Source organism: Hyla sarda, chromosome 5 (assembly GCF_029499605.1).
Source record: "Hyla sarda isolate aHylSar1 chromosome 5, aHylSar1.hap1, whole genome shotgun sequence".
NCBI lineage: Eukaryota > Metazoa > Chordata > Amphibia > Anura > Hylidae > Hyla > Hyla sarda.
In genome coordinates, this window is record NC_079193.1 from 249,406,163 (window position 1) to 249,432,561 (window position 26,399).

The 26,399-nt window shown below is 41.8% G+C and overlaps 1 protein-coding gene across 3 annotated transcripts in view; it reads right to left on the reverse strand.

Moving 5' to 3' along the window:
• DOK6 (docking protein 6) overlaps nucleotides 1-26,399 on the reverse strand; it is a 602,763-nt gene that overhangs the window by 300,097 nt on the left and 276,267 nt on the right. For all 3 annotated transcript variants that reach the window (XM_056521475.1, XM_056521474.1, XM_056521476.1), the window contains one exon: nucleotides 9,778-9,897. In XM_056521475.1, the coding sequence (XP_056377450.1) occupies nucleotides 9,778-9,897 (120 nt within the window). The remainder of the gene's footprint in view (nucleotides 1-9,777; nucleotides 9,898-26,399) is intronic.

Sequence of the window (26,399 nt, forward strand, 5' to 3'; positions counted from 1 at the left end):
ATATCTGGCCTGGATTACACAACTGAGTCTAGTAACTATTAGTCCAAGTTCAGACTAAATGATAGCGTTTTTATTCACATATATATGTGTTATAAAGCAGGAGAGGAGTTAAACAGCAACATGAATCTTACTACTATAAACACAAGGATAACCTATAAAATCGCATCCAACTTATTGGATGCAGAAAAGAACTAATATCTTAACAATAAAACAATATTATCTATAAATACATATTACTTGAAGACATATTCATATAATGTTAAGATAAAATAAAGAACAATATAATTGAAAGTGCATAGAATGAAATAAAAAATAAAATAAAAATGATAAATAAATAAAATAAAAATAAATATAAATAAAAATAAATATGAAAATAAAAATAAAAATAAATATAAATAATAATACATAAAAATAAAATGAAAATGAAAATAATAATGACAATAAATAAAAATGAAAATAAAAATAATGATAATCATAATAAATATAAGTAATAATAATAATAATGGTAATGAAAATAAAAATTAAAATAAATAAAAATTAAAATAATGATAAATATAAAAATAAAAATAAATAATAATGATAAAAAAGTAAAAAATAAATAAAAATAAAAATAAAAAATACAAACAAAATACAATAAAAATAATAATAAAATTATTTTTAAAAACGGAATAGCAAAATGGACATTGTATATCATATTGGGGATGGAGATGACATTCTTGATGAGGTCGAGGGGGTTTGTATCATCTCCAGTGGGCACCTCCTATTGATTAAATAGAGGCGCACAATGGTAGAGGAGCAAACCCCCTCAAAGGAAACCGAATAGTTCCAGACTTGAATTGAGACCATTGGGTTCCAAAGTACCGAACTCAAATATCTTTTTACTTTCAGCTTTACACCCCCTATCATTACATTTCACTAAGTTTCACAAAAAAGATCCATCAAGTCTCACTTTCAAAGGTTTTCAAATTGTTAGGCCAAACTGGAGGGGTGGAAGTTATATGATCCAGATGTCAAAAGCTGAAAGTAAAAAGATATTTGAGTTCGGTACTTTGGAACCCAATGGTCTCAATTCAAGTCTGGAACTATTCAGTTTCCTTTGAGGGGGTTTGCTCCTCTACCATTGTGCGCCTCTATTTAATCAATAGGAGGCGCCCACTGGAGATGATACAAACCCCCTCGACCTCATCAAGAATGTCATCTCCATTCCCAATATGATATACAATGTCCATTTTGCTATTCCGTTAATAATTTCATTATTATTTTTATTGTATTTTGTTTGTATTTTTTATTTTTATTTTTATTTATTTTTTACTTTTTTATCATTATTATTTATTTTTATATTTATCATTATTTTCATTTTTATTTATTTTATTTTTTATTTTCATTACCATTATTATTATTACTTATATTTATTATGATTATCATTATTTTTATTTTCATTTTCATTTTTATTTATTGTCATTATTATTTTCATTTTCATTTTATTTTTATTTATTATTATTTATATTTATTTTTATTTTTATTTTCATATTTATTTTTATTTATATTTATTTTTATTTTTATTTTATTTTTATTTTTATTTTTATTTTATTTATTATTATTTATCATTTTTATTTTATTTTATTTTTTATTTCATTCTATGCACTTTCAATTATATTGTTCTTTATTTTATGTTAACATTATATGAATATGTCTTCAAGTAATATGTATTTATAGATAATATTGTTTTATTGTAAAGATATTAGTTCTTTTCTGCATCCAATAAGTTGGATGCGATTTTATAGGTTATCCTTGTGTTTATAGTAGTATTCATGTTGCTGTTTAACGCCTCTCCTGCATTATAACACATATATATGTGAATAAAAACGCTATCATTTAGTCTGAACTTGGACTAATAGTTACTAGACTCAGTTGTGTAATCCAGGCCAGATATTATTTCTGTTCTGTTCACAAATTAGCTCCAAATGTGAACCACCATATATAAATGATCCATATGAGAAGCTTCAATATATTCTGTATTTTTCCTACTGAAGAAAGGGTCATGCTATTCAGCAAAAGAACCCTAAAACGCGTCTAGGTTAAATTGCCGCACCTTGTTACACATCGTTGGTGTGAACCTGGCACAGAGACTTGCTACACATTGGAAATATCCACCACTGCAGCTGTAGTCCGACCTGGACTCATACCACGATTTCTTACTAACCTGAATCTGCTGGGAAATATCCATCCTCCACCCGCCCTGAGAAAAAAACATTCTTCATCATCATCCACCACGAGGGACACCAGCGCTGCGCCCGCCCTGCAATACCACCACAGGAGCAGCACGGAGGCCACTGAGGACGTTGTGCCAAACGTACCCCTGCATAATCCAAACTTTGCACGAGTGACAGCCCTGTGCCAGCGCAGCCGGCGTATGGTGGACGGAGACAACAACAAGCGCCAGGAGCGGGTGAGACACACTGTGACAGCAGCATCTAACACAGACCAGTAAGCCTGTACTAGTCAATAGACTGATAAAATCAATTGTACAAGTGTATACACTACTGGTCCATTTATTCATCACTAAGATATTTCATCAGCTGCACCAGAAAAGGACTCAATCCCCTTTTTCCAGACCGGTATATATTTTTTAATAATTTTTTTTTTTACACGCATATATATATATATATATATATATATTTTTTTTTTTTTTACTAATTTTTTCCACCATATATGATTGTTAGAATCAAGTCTTTTCATTTTTGTGATCAATACCACTTTTTATCAATTGTTTTATACATGTTTAATAAAATTTATATCAATTGAAATTTCTCCATACTATACTTGCATTCATTGTGTACCCTTCGGGGTAAAATCCTAGAAGGATTGGTTATATATTTTCTCTCTTCAAATAATTTACAAATCTGTTTAACTTTCCGGAGCCAGTTGATATATTAAAAAAAAGTTTTGGCCTGGAATACCCCTTTAACCCTTTAAGGACCTAGGGCGTATGGATACGCCCTGGCTTTCTGGTACTTAAGGACCCAGGACGTATCCATACGCCCGTGGGAATTTCAGTCCCTGCCGCGCGCCGGGCGGGGACCGGATCGGGATGCCTGCTGATATTGTTCAGCAGGCATCCCGTGCAAATGCCGAGGGGGGTCATCAGACCCCCCCCCCCCCGTGTCGGCGATCGTGGCAGATCGTTAGTGAATTCACACTAACGATCTGCCGGGATTCGGGTCATACGGGTCACGTGTGAGCCGATGACCCGGAGATACAAGGTGATCGGGGGTGTACAATACACCCCCTATCACCCACTGTATCTATGGGGAGGTGGCGATTTAGTCACCCTCCCAGGAGCGCTGCTATTGGCTGGACGATCGTCCATCCAATAGCAGCCGGCAGGGGAGGGGTTAACTGCATCTTCTTGCAGCTCTGCCCGTTAACTGAGTTCAGTCAGCGGGCAAAGATGCTCGAAGGTGCCAGGGACCCCCCCTCTGTGCGATCAGAGCCCCCTCAGGGAAGAAGATCTGCAGGGACAGAGCAGGGAAAGAATACACTCCAGAGCAAGGTAGGAGTGAGTGTAAAAAAAAGTAAAAAAAAAAGTAAAACTCCCTAATAGGTCCCCAAGGGTCCACCACAAATTTTTCAGTGTGATCCGGGCCCTATTAGGCGTTCAGGGTGCTGCATTTGCCCCCCCATTTTTATTTTGTCCACAATTTTTTTTCCTCCCTTATATAACGGTGTGTGATTTCTAATCACACACCGTTATATCTAATAGTTACACCAAGCACTCACTACATACATCCCCCCCCACACAGACACACCCTCCCCCCCGCCACCAAACCCCCCTGCCAAAAAAAAGGCGATGGCTCGCCAGGCATTTTCGGCAGGGGAGGCATACGCTTTTCTTGCCTCCGACTCCGAATCTGTCAGTGAGGACAAAGAAGATCCAACATTCCTGTGTTCTTCATCATCCTCCTCATCATCTAGTAATGATGACGAGCCCCCTGCACGGCGGCGGAGACGCCGCCAGGCAAGGCCACGCACCCCCCATGAAAGTGGCCCAGTGGCCGGCACTAGTACGAGTGACAATGCCACTCGTACTAGGAGTCCGACCCCCCAGGCGATTTTACCGGAGCCCCCTTCCGGTGAACCTGTCTGGAGACCCCCAGAAGGTTATCAGCCACGGGTTCTGGAGTTTGTTGGCAACTCCGGAATCCGGATTGACACGGCTGGGTTCACTGAATTTGACTATTTCAGTTATTTTTTTCAGTGACAGCCTGGTCAATCTAATGGTGGAGCAGACGAATCTGTATGCCAGGCAGTTCATCGCCCACCACCCTAATTCTTTTTTAGCCAGGTCCAATGAATGGTACGCCGTCAGTGCAGCCGAAATGAGGACATTTTGGAGCCTCGTGCTGCACATGGGCCTGGTCAAAAAGCCTAGCGTCAGGCAGTACTGGAGCGGGGACATCCTATACCAGACCCCGCTGTACAGTATGGCCATGGCACGGAAGCGGTTCGAGGCCATTCGGAAATGCCTTAATTATGCAGATAATGAGGCATGTCCACCCCGAGGTGATCCCGCCTATGACCGGCTTTACAAAGTGAGGCCGGTCATCGATCACTTTGGGGCCCAATTTTTGGAGGCCTACGTACCGCTTAGGGAGCTCTCTGTAGATTAGTCTCTTATCACTTTTAAGGGGAGACTCATATTCCGCCAGTATATTCCCTAGAAGTGGGCGCGGTATGGCGTGAAGCTTTATAAACTTTGTGAGAGTACCTCCGGGTATACTTACAAGCTTAGGGTGTATGAGGGACGAGATTCCCGTATTGAACCCCCAGATTGTTCCCCCACTCTGGGTGTTAGCGGGAAAATCGTTTGTGACCTTATGTACCCATTGCTGGATAAGGGTTACCACGTGTATGTGGACAACTTTTATACCAGCATCCCTCTCTTCACATCCCTCCCAGATCCACGTCCGCTTGTGGGACCGTGCGGAAGAATCAGAGAGACCTCCCTCTAAATTTTCTGCAGACACCTATGTCCAAGGGTGAGTCCCGTGCCCTTGCCCATGAAAACCTGTTGCTGGTCAGGTATAAGGATAAGAGGGATGTCCTTATGCTGACCACAATTCATGACAACGGCAGCTCACCTGTCCCTGTGCGAGGTACCACAACAACGGTCCTCAAGCCCGATTTTATTCTGGACTACAATCGGTATATGGGGGGAGTTGATCTTTCTGATCAAACCCTGAAGCCATATAACGCCATGCGGAAAACACGTGTATGGTACAAGAAAGTTGCCTTCTACTTGGTACAGGTTGCCATGTACAACTCTTTTGTACTGTACCAGAACGCTGGCAGCACAGGGACATTCCTCCAGTTCCAAGAAGAAGTCCTAAAGGCCATGATCTTTGCTGACCGGGAAAGAGCAGGCCGGAGTTCAGAAGGAACTGAAGTAATAGGTGCCAGGATCGTCCCAGGCCAACACTTTCCAGGTGAGATCCCCCACACTGGAAAGAAGCGACGAACCCAGAAAAAATGCAGAGTGTGCCACAGGAGGGGGATACGGAAGAATACCACCTATCAATGTGACACTTGCCCCAATCATCCGGGCCTCTGCATTAAAAACTGCTTCAGGGAGTATCACACTTCAATGCGGTACAAAATTTTCCCTTTTCATTTTAATTTTCCATAATTTGACCCCAATGTACCAAGTCCAGAGTACATTCCAAATTTTAACCCCATACAACCACTAAATTGCCCCAAAAAAAAATTCAGAAAAAAAAGAAATTAAGTAAAAATAAACTGATAAGACCTCTGGGGGTATTTAAAAAAAAAAAAAAAAACGGGTCCTGGGTCACTGAGTCACTATCATCGGGGACTTTTTATGTTGCCTGAAATGCGCATTTGAGGCAACAGGTTAGGGACGGCCACACACATCACATTCCCAGAATAATGATTCAGAGTATAGGGTTTGGGTTGGGCATATTCTTTAGTTTTGGCTATGCTCTGGGTCATCATTCTGGGAACATAACCTGTTTTATAATTTTTTGTCCCACTGTACCCCATTTTAGTAACTTACCCCATGTAACGTTTATTAATTACCCCATGTAATGCCCCTTGAGGGGGGGTCCCACTGTTCTGGCTCCACAGGCAGCGATTTCAAAGCTCAAGGCCCCTGACTGCACTCCTGTTCTTCTGTGACAAGTCCAGATATGAGGTATGTCCTTATGCCAAAGAAATGTATTTACAAATAAATTTTTTTTTTTTGCTGTTCTGGCACTAAATGCGACATGCCCCCCCCCATTTCAGCAAAATTTGCAAATGTGACTCCTTCTCTTCTGAGCATTGTAGTGCGCCCGCAGTGCACTTAACGTCCACACATGGGGCATTACCATACTCAGAAGATATGGGGTTACACATTTTGGGGGGCATTTTCTCCTATTACCCCTTCTAAAAATCAAAATTTTGGGGAAAAAACTGTATTTTAGTAAAAAAAAAAAAAAAAAAAATTAAAATAATTTACACATCCAAAGGCTCACTGTTACGTTCCTTGAGGGGTGTAGTTTCCAAAATAGTATGCCATGTGTTTTTCTTTTTTTTTTTTTGCTGTTCTGGCACCATAGGGGCTTCCTAAATGCGACATGCCCCCCAAAAAACATTTCTGCAAAATGTGCTTTCCAAAAGCCAAATGTGACTCCTCTTCTGAGCATTGTAGTGCGCTCACAGTGCACTTGACATCCACACATGGGGTATTACCATACTCAGAAGAGATCGGGTTGCAAATTTTGGGGGGCATTTTCTCCTTTTACCCCTTGTAAAAATGTAAAATTTAGGGGGAAAACCAGCATTTTTGTGAAAAATATATATTTTTTTCATTTACACATCCAACTTTAACGAAAAGTCGTCAAACACCTGTGGGGTGTTAAGGCTCACTGTACCCCTTGTTACGTTCCTTGAGGGGTGTAGTTTCCAAAATAGTAGGCCATGTTTTTTTCTTAACTGTTCTGGCACCATAGGGGCTTCCTAAATGCGACATGCCCTAGAAAAACCATTTCAGCAAAATGTGCTTTCCAAAAGCCAAATGTGACTCCTTCTCTTCTGAGCATTGTAGTGCGCCCGCAGTGCACTTGACGTACACACATGGGGTATTAACATACTCAGAAGAGATGGGGTTACAAATTTTGGGGGGCATTTTCTCCTATTACTCCTTGTAAAAATGTTAAATTTGGGGGAAAACTAGCATTTTAGTGAACAAAAAATGTATTAACACATCCAACTTTGACATAAAGTCGTGAAGCACCTGTGGGGTGTGAAGGCTCACTGTACCCCTTGTTACGTTCCTTGAGGGGTGTAGTTTCCAAAATAGTATGCCATGTGTTTTTTTTGTTGCTGTTCTGGAACCATAGGGGCTTCTTAAATGTGACATGCTATCCAAAAACCATTTCAGAAAAACACACTCTTCAAAATCCCATTGTCGCTCCTTCCCTTCTGAGCCCCCTACTGTGCCCACCGAACACTTGACATACACATATGAGGTATTTCCTTACTCGAGAGAAATTGGGTTACACATTTTAGGAAGATTTATCTCCTTTTACCTATTGTAAAAATTCAAAAACTGGGTTTCCAAGAACATGCGAATGTAAAAAATGAAGATTTTGAATTTTCTCCTTCACTTTGCTGCTATTCCTGTGAAACACCTAAAGGGTTAACACACTTACTGAATGTCATTTTGGATACTTTGAGGGGTCCAGTTTTTATAATTGGGTCATTTGTGGGGTAATTCTAATATGTAGGCCCTTTAAATCCACTTCAAAACTGAACTGGTCCCTGAAAAATTCCAATTTTGAAAATTTTGTGAAAAATTGGAAAATTGCTGCTGAGCTTTGAAGCCCTCTGATGTCTTCCAAAAGTAAAAACATGTCAACTTTATGATGCAAACATAAAGTAGACATATTGTGTATGTGGATAATTGTATAATTTATGTGGAATGTCTATTTTTCTTATACGCAGAGAGCTTCAAAGTAAAAAAAATGCAAAATTTTCAATTTTTTCATCAAATTTTGGAATTTTTCACCAAGAAATGAAACAAGTATCGACAACATTTTTCCACTAACATAAAGTAGAATATGTCACGAAAAAACAATCTCGGAATCAAAATGAAAGGTAAAAGCATCCCAGAGTTATTAATGCTTGAAATGACAGTGGTCAGATGTTAAAAAAATGGCCGGGTCCTTAAGGTATATTTGGGCTGGGTCCTTAAGGGGTTAATAAAGATCATTTAACCTCTTCCCTAATAAAAGTAAGAATCACCCCCTTTTCCCATTTAAAAAAAAAAAACTGTGTAAATAAAAATAAACATATGTGGTATTGTCTCGTGTGGAAATGTCCAAACTATAAAAATATATCATTAATTAAACTTCCAAAGTCCAAAATAGCGTATTTTGTCTAACTTTTTATATCATGAAAAAAATGAATAAAAAGCGATCAAAAAGTCAGTTCATTACAAATATCCTACCAATAAAAACTTCAGATCACAGCACAAAAAATGAGCCCTCATACTGGCCCGTATGTGGAAAAATAAAAAAATTAAGATGACAATTTTAAACGTATACATTTTCCTGCATGTAGTTATGATTTTTTTCAGAAGTACAACAAAATCAAATCTATATAAATTGGGTATCATTTTAACTGTATGGTTATACAGAATAAATTCTTTATACAGAATAAAATTAACGTGCAATTTTTACTGAAAAATGCACTGTGTAGAAACGAAAGCCCCCAAAAGATACAAAATTGCATTTTTTCTTCAATTTTGTAGCACACTGATTTTTTCTTTGTTTCGCTGTAGATTTTGGGGTAAAATTACTGATGTCATTACAAAGTAGAATTGGTGGCTCAAAAAATAAGCCATCATATGGATTTTTAGGTGCAAAATTTAAAGAATTATGATTTTTTAAAGGTAAGGAGGAGAAAATTAAAATGCAAAAATGGAAAAAACCTGTGTCCTTAAGGGGTTAAGGGGTTAAACTGAGCAATAAGGCCAAATTGGCTTAATAACTAAGGGTACTATGCAGTGCCACTAATGGCCCTGCAGACTAGGTTTATACATATTAGTGCTTTTATGAACATAACAATTATATCTATAAACTATTATTATAAGGCATAAGGTTTCAATATGTGATAAAGATTTTTTTTTTTTATTAAAAGGTTATTAACTGCACTTTGTTGTCTCGAGTGCTCACTAACATACCCTCACTAATATACCTGAGGTATAGTTAATATGTAATCTACCAGCTGCACTCAACATATACCATTACCATTTATGGTAACTCCTCGTAGAACCTACCAATTACTTCTACTGTTGTCTACTTATGTTTAGAAACTGCTCAATGAACACTTTTTATTTGTTATTTATATTAATTAATTTAGTTATAGATAATTTAGAGATAATTTTGTTCATGGAAAATTGGCAAAATAAGAAAGTATATTAAACGTAAAGGGTTTATACTGAATATACCCTTTGATAGTAGACATGCAAATGGGCTGCTCCATTGCCCATTTATTGCTAATAGGTTGGAGTGCTGAGGCGTCAGACCCCCCTTATCAATGGGAATTTCCATAAAACCACTATATTTTGAATTGTTTTGTTATCGAAGTATGTTACAATGCATTCATCACATATTCTTGACTTATAAGCCGATACTGACCAAATGAGAGGTTTTCCATGTTTGTACAGCATTGTAGGAGTGTTACATTGATACTGATATAAAATCAATTACTCACCATTCTGTTCTCTTTGCACCCCAGCAGCCAGCAGATCTGGTTCACCAAGGCTTATATCATTAAGTCTTGTTCCTAAACACTCCATGCATAGGGACTTGCACCACTCCTCTGCTTCCAGCTCTGGAAAGAATGACATATCAAATATAGGAGAAAATATTATATATAAAACTGTTTACAACATCAGTGTACTATGAGTATATGCCTACTTTGCCTCTTATATACAGATTTTTACAGGAACCACAGTTAAATAAAAATGCCTATTATGCATAACACCAGTGGCTATATTTAAACAATTATATTCACTTAAAGGGGTACTCCGCTGCTAGACTTCTTATCCTCTATCCAAAGGATTGGGGATAAGATGTCTGATCATGGGGGTCCTGCTGCTGGGGCCTGCACTAACTGTGTACCTGCACCAAATTTATTACATGGTGCAGGGCATGTGATAAATATGGTGCTGATCACATTTCTTACTTCAAGGAAATCTGTTTACAACTATGAAGACGTGGTTTCAGATGGCAGGAGGTGCTCAACCCAAAATTCAGATGTGCATTTATGCTGGGGGGGGGGGGGGGGGGGTAAATCCTGCACTTGCAGTCTAAAGGTATACAGGGCAGTTAAGGGGTATACAGAGGCAGTCTTGGGATATAAAGGAGATGTCTGGGGTATAAAGTAGCAGTCTAGAGGTATACAAAGGCAGCCTAGGGGCTACAGATGGAGCCTCAGGTATACAGGAGTTGTCTGGGGATATGTAGGGGTAAAAAAGGGCTGAAGGGGATGTCTGGGGGTATACAAGGGCATTCTAAGGGTTTATTGTGGCAGTCTATGGGTATACAGAGGATGTCAGGGAGTGGGGGGTATACAGAGGTGGTCTAGAGATGTATACATATGGATGTAGATGTACTCCATGAGGATAAACAGATTTATACTCATAGAGGACATCTACATCCAGCGCGTCTGGACAGGTGAGTGTTACTATACGCTGAACTTTGATACACACTGAGTGAACTTCCCAAATACGGCTATCACAGTGGAACTTATGTAAAGGGGGAGGCTGCCAATACTAATTTGCATCTTTAGTCACTATCCACTTCTATTTGTCAATCTGTTCGGATTTTATTACTACAAAGACTTTGTCCTTTTTTATTTCTGTTAGGTGGTCCATATGTTATTTATTCATAGTACTTATGTATATTCACAATTGTATGCACTAATTATTTTAAGGTGACCGGAGCAGTACACAAGGGCCCTGTGGGCCGCACGTCATTTTATTAATTGATTTATTTGAATACATATATTTTTTTATACTATTGTTTGCTAAATATTTAAATAAATATATGATATTTTAGGAGGTGCTTGTCAATGAATTAAAGTGACCATAAACAGATAAATAAATAAAAGTAATTCCAACTTTACAATTTAATTGAAAGCATCAGTAATTTATGCCTAGTAGAAGTATAAAAAAATGTAAGAAATTATACTTACCTACCCCAAGCCCCACAGCTGCCATGCCGCTAATTCCTGTCCCCCCGTCCCCCTCCCCTGTCACCCCTACTTCCTGGTTCCTTTTAAACCATTATCCCTGCAAGAAGTTCCCCGCTAAACCAATCACTGACTAAGGTGAGACACAGCTGGAGCCACTGATTTGCTAAGCTAAGTAGGGCAGTTCCTACAGGAATGACATGTCACCAGGAACCAGAGATGAGCAGGAACCAGGATCAGCAGTGCGGCCTCTTTAGTGGCTCAGGGTAGGTGAGTATTGCCTTTTTATTTATTTTACGTGACAAGGCTTATATTAAAAATGTTTACCCCCAGAAAACCCCTTAAAAATGTCTTAACCTATCAAATCATCAGGCTACAGATCTGTCCATCCCTATTTCTTACATGGCAACCTTGTCTGCTTAGATTTGCTTCTAGATATAAACCCAGTCCAAACACAAAAACATAAAATCAGTGCATGGAAGCTGATTTTTATGCAGTGCATAGTGAAAGTATTCGGCCCTCTTGAACTTTTCGACCTTTTGCCACATTTCAGGCTTCAAACATGAAGATATAAAACTGTAATTTTTTGTGAAGAATCAACAACAAGTGGGACAGAATCATGAAGTGGAACAAAATGTATTGGATATTTCAAACTTTTTTAACAAAAAAATACTGAAAAATTGGGCGTGCAAAATTATTCAGCCCTCTTAAGTTAATACTTTGTAGCGCCACCTTTTGCTGCAATTGCAGCTGTAAGTTGCTTGGGGTACGTCTCTATCAGTTTTGCACATCGAGAGGCTGAAATTTATGCCCATTCCTCCTTGCAAAACAGCTTGAGCTCAGTGAGGTTGGATGGAGAGCGTTTGTGAACAGCAGTTTTCAGTTCTTTCCACAGATTCTCGATTGGATTCAGGTCTGGACTTTGACTTGGCCATTCTAACACCTGGATATGTTTATTTGTGAACCATTCCATTGTAGATTTTGCTTCATGTTTTGTATCATTGTCTTGTTGGAAGACAAATCTCCGTCCCAGTCTCAGGTCTTTTGCAGACTCCATCAGGTTTTCTTCCAGAATGGTCATGTATTTGGCTCCATCCATCTTCCCATCAATTTTAACTATCTTCCCTGTCCCTGCTGAAGAAAAGCAGGCCCAAACCATGATACTGCCACCACCATGTTTGACAGTGGGGATGGCGTGTTCAGGGTGATGAGCTGTGTTGCTTTTACGCCAAACATAACGTTTTGCATTGTTGTCAAAAAGTTTGATTTTGGATTCATCTGACCAGAGCACCTTATTTCACATGTTTGGTGTGTCTCCCAGGTGGCTTGTGGCAAACTTTAAACAACACTTTTTATAGATATCTTAAAGAAATGGCTTTCTTCTTGCCACTCTTCCATAAAGGCCAGATTTGTGCAGTATACAACTGATAGTTGTCCTATGGACAGAGTCTCCCACCTCAGCTGTAGATCTCTGCAGTTCATCCAGAGAGATTATGGGCCTCTTTGCTGCATCTCCGATCAGTCTTCTCCTTGTAAGAGCTGAAATTTTAGAGGGACGGCCAGGTCTTCGTAGATTTGCAGTGGTCTCCTTCCATTTTAATATTATCGCTTGCACAGTGCTCCTTGGGATGTTTAAAGCTTGGGAAATCTTTTTGTATCCAAATCTGGCTTAAAACTTCTCCACAACAGTATCTCGGACCTGCCTGGTGTGTTCCTTGTTCTTCATAATGCTCTCTCCGCATTTATACGGAGACTTGATTACACACAGGTGGATTCTATTTATCATCATTAGTCATTTAGGTCAACATTGGATCATTCAGAGATCCTCACTGAAATTCTGGAGAAAGTTTGCTGCACTGAAAGTAAAGGGCTGAATAATTTTGCACGCCCAATTTTTCAGTTTTTATTTGTTAACAAAGTTTGAAATATCCAATAAATTTTGTTCCACTTCATGATTGGGTCCCACTTGTTGATTCTTCCCAAAAAATTACAGTTTTATATCTTTATGTTTGAAGCCTGAAATGTGGCAAAAGGTCGAAAAGTTCAAGGGGGCCGAATACTTTCACTATGCACTGTATTATGACATAAGCCCCTCACATTCAACATTGACTTCTGAGCACCCAAAACATCTACATTTTAATAGATTTTATTATACAGAGTGCAAAACCCTGATAAGTCTTCAGCTTTCAAAATGTGATTGATCTGTGAATGACACTAAATGACTCTTCATTAACTGTAAGCCAAAATAAAAAAATAAAAAAAACGCACACAACTGAAGCATAAAATACACAAACCCAAATTAAACATTTCACTAAATTAATGGACTGGTTCTGATTTGGCTTTGAGAATACAAGGCCCTCAGGAACAGGTTTGTGACAGCTTCTTTAATTGAAAGACTTGTTTGTGACTAGGAAGCATAACATTCTGTTCAATATTTTAACAAAATAAAATTAATCTGTTCTTGTAAACAGATGTATTTGGAGACTGCAGCCATTTCCATTTTAATATAAAGCCAGAGCTGTCTAATGTGATTAATGACATCATTTACAGATGCAAATACCGTATGAATGCCACTAAGTACCTACAGCACAAAACTTTGTTTTCCTAGTCAAAACTACCAGGAAATTACAGATTACAAACATGCACTTCTAGTTCCTATTTCTTTTCTATTCCAGTGCCAAAAGATTTAAATTATAACTTGATGTTGTAGATGGAGAACAGAATTAGTATACTGGTATAAGGTTGCTACATATTTTTTAAAGAGTACCCGTCATGATCTTATTACATTTTATAATCTTCCCAGTTCGCTGCCCCCATCATGATAACCCCCCACTGCCTTTATTATTATTATTATTATTATTATATTTTAGTTTTCTACCTTGATATTGCCCTGTTCTTTTTGCTCAGTCTCAGTCAGATTCACAGACTGGGAAGGGGCGTTCCCCAACAGACATGACATCATCTGAAGCCACACAGGGGAGAACTTCCTCCCTAACTCTGCTACACACAGCCCAGAACAGTTCAGGGTGTGCAGCATTGGGTGTGTCCCTTTTTGAGCACCTCCAGACTTCCAGAGGCAAAGCAGAGCAGGTGTTCCATCAGCCTTTCCCAGGAGTGTGGCTGCCTCCTGGGAAGGGTCTTCCTGCATGGAGCCCTGGGAGTCTCGGGCCTCCACTTCCCGTTCTTCCAGGCTGGCAGGGGGTGGAGAGCAAACAGTGACAGCCATTATTCTGGCAAGAGGGAGAAGATTTAGCAGAGTTTGCAGCAATGCAGGCTCTGCTCTCCAGGAGACAGGTGCCAGCCAGAGATCTGGTGGAAGGAAGGCGAGGAGGAAAAGTGTTGAGTTGTGGGCTCAAAGAGGACCCAAAGAGTCCAGCGCGACATACTGCTCCTGCATCGACGCTTGGTTTGCAGAGTAAAGCCAGTGCGGCAAGGAGCTGTGGATGGCCAGAGAGGATCTGGGTGTGGCTCAGAATCTGGTGAACATGGGGTCCAAAAAGAACAGTCCAGAACTAAAGAAGAGGATCACAGCGCTGAAAAGCGAGACTGTGAAGCTGGAGGAGGGGAGGGCAGAAATCCTGGAGGGGAGTGGTCTCTTCCGGGAGAAGCTGATGAATGTAGTCTCTCCCTTCTTCCAAGACCAGCACTCCGCTCCACCCATTTGGCCCAGGCGTTTTTAATTAGCAGGAAACTGCATAAGGGTTTCCTCCTACCATTCTCCCAGCCCTCTGGCAGTGGTAGGTTTCATACTGGTGTGGTTCTCTGTGGCGGCCGTTGTTTCTGTGATGCTTTGTCTGTGGGGTGGAGTGGCCCAGAGCCATGGGCTTGGTCAGCCAGTAGTGGGACTGCCTGGCCACTGGGTCGCTCCCCCCCATTGGGCATGGGGTCTCGGAGGCAGTGGTCGCCGCCGGGGGCTACGCCAGTGTCAGGTTAGGGACCCACTCTAACGAGGTGGCCTTGACGTGGCGAGTGGGCTTGTACTTTTTGATCAAAATGTATACTAGCAACCTGTTAGTTTTCGAAATTATGCTGAGAAGCAAGTAGATCAAATTACAAATGGTGGATGTGCGGCTGTGTTTCTCTTTATGTGTTGCATGAGGATGATGTATTGCCTTTCCCTACTCCCTGTGACACCCAGACCACCAAGACCCAGGACAGCTACATCGAGTCTGCTTAGGTGGCACTACCGCTAAGTGATAGCAAGAAGAATGATATGGAGAGTGAGGCTGGGGGATTGTTGAGGGCTATAGTGATGCAGGAGTCCCCAGCCCACCTCCAGAATTTTACATTCGGTGATGACCAGGGAGAGGATGTATTAATAAAGAGAAAAGCAAAAAAACAGAAGACCCAGGATACTGTGCATTATGGGTTCCATCCTTTCTAGAAGTCTGGGCCAGCTGCAAAGCTGGTTCAGGCTGCTGGGCCCCCCAGTCTGCCAGACCCCACTTTTATAATGGAACGGGGCCAGCATGGGGGGTATAGCAAGGCGTCAAAGATGGCTGCGGACGCAATAGATGTGAAGTCCACTTATCCTGTGGGCAGGGTAGGGCAGGATGGGCTCATGGTGGGCAGCTCTGGCTCTGCAGGACCGCCCCAGGGTGATAGGGGGCATGTCCGAGCACCAGAGGCAATTTATGCTGCCGTGTGCTCGGGGACAGTGCTCCGAGTGCTGTGGGCATTACCGACACTGCAGGGCACTCCCATGTGAGGGGGGGGGAGTGTCCGGGCGCCGGTGGCAGAGAGCGGTGGGTCCATGTGCTCGGGGGGGGGGGGGTTCCCCAAGTACTGTGTGTTCTGTGGGTGCTGCGGGGCACTCCTTTGTCAGGGCGGGGAGTGTCCGGGTGCCGGGATCAGAGCCCATGCGGCAATGCAAACGCTAGCATTGTGGCAGGAGCTAAGGTGCGCTCTGAGGGGCAGCCCCAGACTCGGGAAGTAACATTGCCCATAGAGTGAAGAGGGAAAATCATCAGCATCGACCCCAGCAGCAGTTAAGCCGGCACAAAAGATCATACTCAAACCGGCAGTACTATACTACAAGTCCCAGTCATCCCAGAATGTGTTATGCAAGATACTAAGGGTGTACTATTTAGTTTTCCCCCAAGTGGATTTAACTGTGAATTTTAAGATACTAAGGGTGCAAGATTGGAGTGGATGTGGGAGTGCCAGCGGGGTGAATGTTGGTGGGAGTAGTAGTGGTATGAATGGGAAGTCCGTTATGGATGGAGAAAAGGATAATGGGAGTAGTCGTGTGAATGGCGGCTCTGGGTCTGGTCCGGCTGATCCTCCCCCCCCCGGTAGTGACTGCTCTTAGGAGCTATGCCAATGTCGCTGCAGGGGGGGGGGTTTGGGGGGGTCTCCTGCTCTGTCCGGCTCTGCAGGCCAGTTGCAAAAGCGCCTCCTGGAGGCTCTGTGTAGGGGCGACAGGTCGATCCAGGTATAGGGAAGAGGTGAGGTTGATCTGTCTTTCTGGACAGAGAGGCATGGTTTGGGGGCGTTCCGAGAGCAGAATGGGTAGGTGGTCTGGTCCCTCCCGACAATCAGGCAGGACAATAATCATAGGAATGTGGTCCATCTGATTTGGAGGGGCGAGGATGCGTGCCCACCTCACGCTCAAGTGGTTGAGCTCCTCCTTCAGATGGAATTCAGGGCGAGTGACATCTCCCCTATGGTTCATCTGAGTTTGATGTGAGTTTCGTTCAGCCAGAGGGTCTTGAACTCTTCTGGTCAAACTACGAAGTGGCGAAGAATGAGCCAGTCTGGCAGGATTTTGCCGTAAAGGCAATTTCCTGTCAGAACTTGGTCAAGAAAATGACCATTTTGACCCGTTACGAGTCACTTTCTTGACCTGACTCAGATGGTATGGGGATGTGACGGACATGCCTAAGAAAAACTTGGATGAGCACGAGATCTGGTCTGGGGCCTGGACGTTTGACGTCAAACTCAAGCGTTCAGGGAGTACGGTTGCCCACATTCCGTCAGCTGCCTTCCTTGGATGTGATAGGATCCAGGTCTTCTACCAGGGGCAGCCTAAGGTCGGTCACAGGTGTGGCAGCCCCACCCATTTTAGCACAGCCTGTACTGTGCAGGTCTGCGCTTTGTGTGGTGGGGTGGCTCATCTGGCAGCATCCTGTAGGCAGATCCGGTGCCACCTGTGTGGTGTCCTTGGACACCCTTTTAGCAATTACCTAGCGCCATTGCCTGTACAGCGGCCACTCCGGCTGAGGAGAGCTGTGAAGTTGCCTCGGCTAGGGAGGGTACAGGCAGGGATGGGGGCACAACAGGGCTAGTGAGGAGGAAAAAGGGCCTCGCCAAACTAAGGCAGAAGGAAAATCATAAGAGAAGTAGGGAGCTGGAGAGTGCCCAGGTGATGGGGATAGCTCCGGCCCCTACTCCTGAAGCTGGCCCTGTAACCGCTGAAGCCCTGGAGGAGAATGTGCTGGATGAGGAGATCAGGATGCTTCACAGTGAGGAAGACAATTTAGCCGACCCTTCCGATTTTTCCCACTATGAAAGTGTGGATGAGGAGAGTGGGGAGAGGGCCAAAAAGAAAGACAAGGGCAAAAGAAAAGGGAGAAAGAAGAGGTCTTAGCCCTCTGTTCCTTGTACTACGGGCCTGGCCCAAAACGGAAGCCCCCCTCTGATTGACCTGTCAAACCGGTACCTCGTCCTCAATACCATCTCCTCCCCCTCCTTGGAGGGGGAAGGTGAGGGCGAGGTGCCTAGGGAGAAGGAGCCTCTGGGGGGAACTGGGCACTGTCCTGTCGAGGCACCTTCCTTGGAAGGCAGGGCTAGACCGGGGCCAGACGGAGACGAAAGGCAAGCAAAGGTAAAGGGTGTGGCCGTCTGATTTAATCACCCTGTATGGTGGCACTAACCCCATTGACGCTGGCATCTATTAATTGAGCCAGCATAAAGTCAGATACGGCATGATTTGCAGTCTTTGATTTTCTCGTCCATGTTGACGCCAACATTTTCTTTTTACAGGAGACCAGGTTGTCAGATCTAGCCTCTCTGGTTAAAGCCAGAAAAGAGTGGACACCCTACCACTGGTCTCTTGCGGCTGAGCCGTATGGTGGGGTGGCGGTGCTTTTTACCGCTCCTGTTGAATGCTGACGGGTTATTGAATTAGAAATGGGGAGGTGCCTGATCTTATATGTCTTCATGAAAGGGACAAGAGCTCCGGCTCATTAACATCTATGCCCCACAAACCAGGTTGGTCCATAAGGATCTCTTTATGAAGATTGAGCCCTTTCGATTTACGAGTCGGCAAGTGATTTTTGGAGGGGACTTCAATAATGTCATGAGGTCCCAAGATAGGAAAGGTTCCAATAATCAGCTGACTTATAACTGTGTGGCCCTCAATAATATAGTTAGGGAAGCTTGCCTAGAAGATGCCCAAATCCGGAGTTTCCCCTTTCATCGAGGTAGCTGCAGGTCTAGGTTTTATTTGAAGGAGGAAGCTGTCTCCTCTGCAGTGTCCGTGGTTGAGGTGGAGTTCTCTGATCACTGTATGATTTTGTTTTCCCTGAATGTTTCAGAGACCCCCCCCCCCCCCCGGATGGGTAAAGGTTGTTGGAAGCTGAATTTGTCCCTCCTGTAGGAAGCGGAGGTAAGACGGTCCTTTGAGGATTTTCTTCAGAGTCAGGTACCTTTACTGGACCTATGTAGTAGTAAGTCAGAGTGGTGGGAGATATTCAAGAAGCGGGTTGCAGGGTTCTTCCGCCAGCTCTCGAGCCTCAGGTCCCTGAATAGGTATCACATGAATCAGGGTCTGAGGAGGAAACTTGAACTTCTGAAGTCTTTGGTTTTTGAGAGGGATTAAGGGAGGTACCGCTCGCCCGACCCTTACAGAAACTGCAAGATGTCAGTGAGTAGTAAAGTCATTTCCAGACTGTTTGATAGTACAGGATCTTTGAATTGGTCCAGATCAAGGATCTTGGAGGTCATCAGATCTTTCTACTCGCAATTATTGGGAAGGAAGGATCTAGATCAGGATGTGATGTTGGGTTTCCTGGCTGAAGCTGTTCCTGAGCCAGTGGTAGACCCCTGTCTTGACGTTTTGGCAGATGGGATCAGGGAAGAGGAAGAGAGACTGGCGATCAAGTGGATTGCCCTAAGAAGTCACCAAGTCTAGATGGCTTAACATCCGAGTGGTACAGGACCTTTATTGAGTCTTTAGCTCCCCTCTTGACTGAGGTATTCAATGAGTGTCTCCCCTCGGGCACTCTGCTGAAGTCAATGAGGAGGTCAGCCCTGATTCTTCTGTCAAAGGGGAAAGATCCTAGCCGGATTGAGAATTAGAGGCCCCTAGCCCTTCTCAATATGAACAGGAAGCTTCTGGCCAAGATAGTGTTTAATCAGCTGGTGAAGTTTGCACCCCTGTTCCTTTCGGAGGCCCATCACTGCACTGTTCCAGTCCAAAGCACCTTAAGTGCTGTCCTTAGTGACAGAGAGGCAGTGGAGCGGAGTAGTGCAGGTATCTGGAATGGGTACTTGCTAATCTTGGATCAGGCCAAAGCATTTGATCAGGTGAACCACGAGTACCTCTGGTCCATCCTCCTGAGATATGGCTTACCGAGTACTTTTGTTAATTGGCTTAAGATCTTGTATGCAGGGACAGAGAGTTTCCCACTGGTGAATGGGTGGTCTGGCCACTCTTTTGAGTTGGGGTCCGGAGTCAGTCAGGGTTGTCCTTTGAGCCCGCTCTTATGTGTTCACAATCGGTCCCTTCCTTAGGAGGGTGAGTCGCGGACCATTGACAGTGTCACTCAGAGAGTGGTGGCGTATGTTGGCGATGTCGCTATTTTTGTCTCCTCGAGAGAGGAGGTCGATGTGGTGATGTCGGAGGTGGACTGCTACTCAGAGGCCTCCGGGTGTAAGATCAACTGGGATAAGTGTAAAAGTCTCTGGCTGGGAGGGGGAGATGCCATGTTTGATCTCCCAGACACCCTTCCAGGGCCTCAAGAGTCAGCAAAAGTCTTAGGCATCACATTTGTACAGGATGATTATCCCACCAAAAACTGGGATGGTAAGCTCCAGGATGCCACTCAGAGGGTAAACCTGTGGAAGGGTTGGTCTTTGATGCTCAGGGAAAGGGTACACCTGATCAAATTGCACCTGCTCCCCTTGTTTTTCTATCTGGGCAGCGTATGTATTTTGCCAGAGGCTTGTTACACTAGGATCTACAGCCTGTTTTTCCAGCTGTTATGGGGGAACAGGATAAACCTAGTTAAGAGAGAGGTTACATACCGCACGAGGAGACTAGGGGGTTTATCTATGGTAAACCCCTTGGTGTTCTTAACGAACACCTTCTTGAAAGCTAACATCTGGAAAGAGAGGGCTCCTCCGTGGGTAATCTCCTGCAGGGAATGGTTTCAGCCTTTCTTCCAGGAATGGGAGAGAGGAGGGCGAGTGAAGGACCTCCTTACGCCCATGGATATCATCCGGCTTACGCTACTCTGACTCTGAAGGCGGTATGTCAGGGGGGTTTGGGAGTGTGGGAGATCAGGACCCAGTCAAGACAGTTCCTTGACAAAGGGGTTCTGTTGACCCACTTCCAGGAGCCTCTGGTGCTCATGGACTGCCCAGGTCAGGATCTGAGGATCTGAGAGTGGGGTTGTACCTTTTAAACATGAAAAGGATCCCCCAGAAATTTTGGGACTTGGCCTGGCGCTGCTTTCAGGGGAAGCTATATGTAAGGGGCAACCTGAAATACAGGAACTCTGATGACAGGGGATGCCCCCAAGAAGAGTGCAGGGACACGCTGGAAAGCATGGAAATAAGTATTTTTTGTTTCAATGCAGATTATGTTCTAAAATAAGTGATGGCATTACAAATACAATTGGTGATGCAAAAACAAGCCGTTATATGGGTCTGTAGGTGCAAAATTGAAAGTGTTATGATTTTTAGAAAGGGAGCAGGAAAAAACGAAAGTGCAAAAACAAAAATTGGCCTGGTACTTAAATTCAAAATGGGCTTGGGCCCAAAGGAGTTAAATACACAGAATTTTAGAAAAGCTGGCCATCACCAGAACTAGTGAAGTAGAGACCGGACGTTCGGGAAACCATCAGTGGCGGCGGATGGGCCAGGTAAGTATACTACTTTGTTTTTTAAGCACAACCCAGGTGGAAAACACCCCTTTCCGGAAAACCTCTTTAAGTGTATTCAGCCACATTTACTGTATTATATGTGACTTTTTAAAAAGTAGCTAAATTTTTGTGCAACTTCATTCTACTCAACAGGTAGTATGAAAATCCACAAGAAAACAGTAAAGGCATGCATCAAACATTGCACAACAATATGATAACTTTTTAGAAACTGGCATAAGGGACAAACTGCAATCTTAAATATTGTAATGAAAAAGTCACAAATAATATTTTTTTTTTACCATTGTACTTTATCTTAGTGGTAATTTTTGGAGTATACATACTACTTTTTACCTCCATGTAACTGCAAGTCATGCAAAGGTGCATTCACACCACATTTTGTGTCTCCGAGGGCTGGAGCCGGTGGGAAAATTTCAAAACTGCCTGCTGCCCTAACCCTGCCAGACCTGTGCTGTACCCCTATTCAATTCAGTACCTGCCAAAATCCGAATATTGTCTGAAAATGACCCTACCAGAGTCAATATCTGACTCCGTTCATCTCAATGGATGAAATGAGCTATGGCATGGGTTTGACAGAGATACAGCAACTTGCTGTTTTGAAATTCTTTCACCAGATATGGCCCACTGAGTAATAGATAATCTGCCCCACTAAATAAATAAAAAAATTAAAAAAACTGCAAAAAAAAAAAAACATTAAAAAAGCACATACTGCTGCTTTTTAGGTACAGTTTCAACACAAACAGCTTTTTGTAGCAGTTTAGTGTCAGTTTTTCATAACATTTTTTGACCAAAAGCCAAAAGCGAATTCACAAGTAAAAGGAAATATTACATCTACTTTCAAGACTGGCTTTATGATTTAATAAACCAAAAGCAAAACACCTTCACCAATTCAAAATGCAACAAATTAAATAAATGTCACAACATTAAGTACATTTATCCATTTACTCTAAAAAATGACACTAAAGACATTTAAACAGATATGAAATACAGTAGATACATGAGGGCCTGTGATCGTAACATTTACCACTAATGGCCGGGATAAATTTAATGGCATTAACTTTGTTCTGACTGACAGATTTCCAGCACTTACAATAATAAATCATTTTTAGTAGTCTTCTATATAGTTCGGGAAGGGAACTACAACTGTGCTGCTGTTAATAATTCATTACCTAACAATTAATTAACATGAGCAATATTTAAAAGGAAATAAATAAGAATAAATGGTGTTTGACTGATATAGTGGAACAAAGCTTATTTCCTGCTTGTCATGTTACAATGACTGAGGATCATTTTAGATTTTTGTATTATTAATATTTAGTGGAAAATCAATCTAAACTCATACATCACTAAATGCATAATTGTATTTCTCCTGCGTGGACAACAACAGAGTATAAATTTAATTTCTGCAGTGCGATCTCTCCTTATAAATTCGATTTCGAGTAATACTTCATAATACAAATTAAACACAACAGCACAGCAGTGACTCACCATCATTTTACATAATTAAAAATATTTATCTTGCTATTCCTTTAATTATACATTTGTCTCTGCTGGAGTATAGCAATGGACTGTCTACTGTACACTAGAATACGTTCCCACAGTGCTGTCTGGGAGCATATTAAGAAGAATTCATTAAAAGGACATATTATCAAGCAGCTGATGTGCATTACCACTAAAGTAATACCCCATTCAGCAATATTTTAATGACCAGGGAAATTTATCATTCAGTTATGATTTAATGAACTGATTTTTTTTCTACCACTCTGTAGATTTTCTTTTTTATGTAACTGTACCTTTGGAGATACATGAAATTATCAGCTTTACGTTACCTGTACTGGATTCTACACAACAGTTTATATTTGTAATATTAATTTCTATTGCTTATATTGAGCTATCATATTCAGTAGTTTTGTACAAAACGTTTTATCATTTACCTTAATCCCAGCCTTAAAGGGGTATTCTGGGATTTTTTTTATTTATTTAACTTTGCTACAGGGGCTGTAAAGTTTGTGTAGTTCATAATATAGTGTCTGCACCTGTATTTGTTGGCTGGCCTCGCAATTCTTATGTGATCTTTGCCTCAAGTTTTATTTTTAACAGCATACAAAATTAGTGTCTCAGCTTTTCCCAGGTTGTAGAGTGGCCCAAGACATTACATCACTAGTCAGGTGTTCAAAGGGAGCCTGTCTGTTTCTGGGTGGAGCAACCGCTGGGTGGGGGCCGAGATCATACTGTGTCTCAGACATATGTTACCTTACCAGAATGCTTTTGGAGTGTGAAATGCTACCAGAGTACCCAGATGAAACCCACAAAATCTAAACAGTGTATGTAAAATGTAATATATTAATAGACTGGCCTAATAGACTACCCAAATTAGCATTTTATGTCTTCAACAATTACAAGGAAAACTGCTGCAAAGTGCATGTGCATTACAAGTGCTTATAAAGACAAGACAAACAGGAATGTGTTCAATAATAAACATGTGGATCAGAATATGTATACAATTATATAATAGTCTTTCACATGTATCAATGTTTTATTGAAAGAATGACCAGTTTTTATGTTCAAATAAGATTAGAAATATCCAATAAACAAGAGAAGACAAAGGCACTCACCCGTACAGTGAACTTCTTGCTTTATTTTCAATAGTCTATACAGACATAGGGCTGCGGCGTGCATCTATAGCAGGTGGAAGACGCCAGTGCGCACTGATTGGTGACAGCTGTTTCTTTCCTTCCTGAACTTCAACAGACCCAGGGTCTGTTGAAGTTCAGGAAGGAAAGAAACAGCTGTCACCAATCAGTGCGCACTGGCGTCTTCCACCTGCTATAGATGCACGCCGCAGCCCTATGTCTGTATAGACTATTGAAAATAAAGCAAGAAGTTCACTGTACGGGTGAGTGCCTTTGTCTTCTCTTGTTTATTGGATTTGCACACTATGTCTGGATTCTTCCACAAATGAACACCGCCGTACGTACAGTGTCCCGCTGCCCTGCCGCCACCATTTGCATGAACTGTGTCCGATCATTTTAGCTAGTCCAGCAGTGCCTACACCTACCTGTATCTCTATTTTGAAGATTAGAAATATGTCTACAAGTCAACAAACACTGACATGAAGTATAAGCTCTGTCAATATCAACCTGCTCTTGGAAGCTACTGGTTGGATTGATGATCTTACCGCTAGGGCTGCCTTTGGTTAGCTGACACCCTGTGTGGGATTCTACAAACCGCATAGAAGTAAAACAAAAAAGTTTTTTTCAGTGCTTTTAAAATTAAAAACTATCCATACCTATGTGTCAGAATGCTTAAAGACTAAAGGAGTTCCTCACAAGTTGAACATTTTAGTTTTCCCTCTGCCACCTATATCTACCTAATCTACCAAATGTAAATCATCTCTTGCCCACAGTATGATCTAAGGATCATTTCTCCTGCTTCTAAATATTATTTAATAATATCCGTTCCAAATTGTCTCCTTGTCACCTTTTTTTCCAGTGAATTTTTTTTTTCATATCAACTGGCTCCAGAAAGTTAAACAGATTTGTAAATTACTTCTATTAAAAAATCTTAATCCTACCAGTGCTTATCAGCTGCTGAAGTTGAGTTGTTCTGTCTGACAGCAGTGCTCTCTGCTGACACATCTGTCTGTCTCAGGAACCGTCCAGAGTAGGAGCAAATCCCCATAGCAAATGTCTCCTGCTCCATACAGTTCCTGAGACAGACAGAGGTGTCAGCAGAGAGCACTGTTGTTAGACAGAAAAGAACAACTCAACTTCAGCAGCCAATAAGTACTAGTAGGCTTAAGATTTTTTTATATAACTAATTTACAAATCTGCTTAACTTTCTGGTCAAAGTTGATTGCAGCATCTGTCTGTCAATAACATACATCAGCCCGATCGGCGATGTCCAGTATTAGCCGCACGTCCTGGTTGCTGATAGCAACCGGGACCTGCCGGGTATGGAGCTGAGCACGCTTCACATATGGGGAGCCAACCACAGGTGTAAATATACGTCCGTGGTCATTAAGGGGTTAATGAACTAACAGTATTTTGTAGTGACAAGCTTTCAGGAGGCCTCCCGAAAGCTTGTTACTACAAAATACTGTTAGTCCAAAAAAAAAAAGGTATTACAAGATTCTGCAATATTCTATGATTTTACAAATTAATTGAATGGATAGTTTATTGGGTAGATAATGGCGATGACAAATACCTAGCGGTGTTGCAGAAATTGCAAAGTTAGAAGTAGATTATAGATCTTCAAATGTAATTCTGCATTTACATGATTAAATATTGTGCAGAACCACTGAGGCCACCAATTGGCTTAAAGGGGTACTCCGGTGGAAAACAACGTTTTTTAAATCAAAGGTGCCAAACAGTTAAACAGATTTGTAAATTACTTCAGTTTCAAAATCTTAACCCTTATCAGCTGCTTAATGCTACAGAGGAAGTCGTATAGTTCTGTCTGATCACAGTGCTCTCTGCTAACATCTCTGTGTCAGGAACTGTCCAGAGCAGGAACAAATCCCCACAGCAAACCTCTCCAGCATTGGACAGTTCCTGACATGGACAGAGGTGTCAGCAGAGAGCACTGTGGTCACATTATTATTATTTTTTTCTAGGTTTGTACCATGTTTATATATTCTGGCCCCTCATTTACTGATGTTAGCACTTCACTCATTTGGCCTAGATGGTCTTTTTTTTTTTTTTTTTTTTTTTAGAAGGAGAATGCATAGGAGTATCGAACTATTTGTCCTAAATTGTCTGAGCCCACTACAAAAGGTGATCGGTACACTTTGTCTGTGGGGGAGTATGGTTCAAAGCTAAGGTAGCTTAGATTGGCAGCATGTTTGCTATTGGACTGATGGGTCACTACCCCTGTAGGTGCTGTGCTAAGGAATCAGAATTTGATGTCCAATGCTACACCTAAAAGAGCCAGGACCTACTCAAAAGAGATCACTATCACTGAGTGGCAAGGACTTATGTGGGGAGATTTATTAAATGCTGTATAGACGAAGAGTGGAACAGTTTTTTTTTTTTT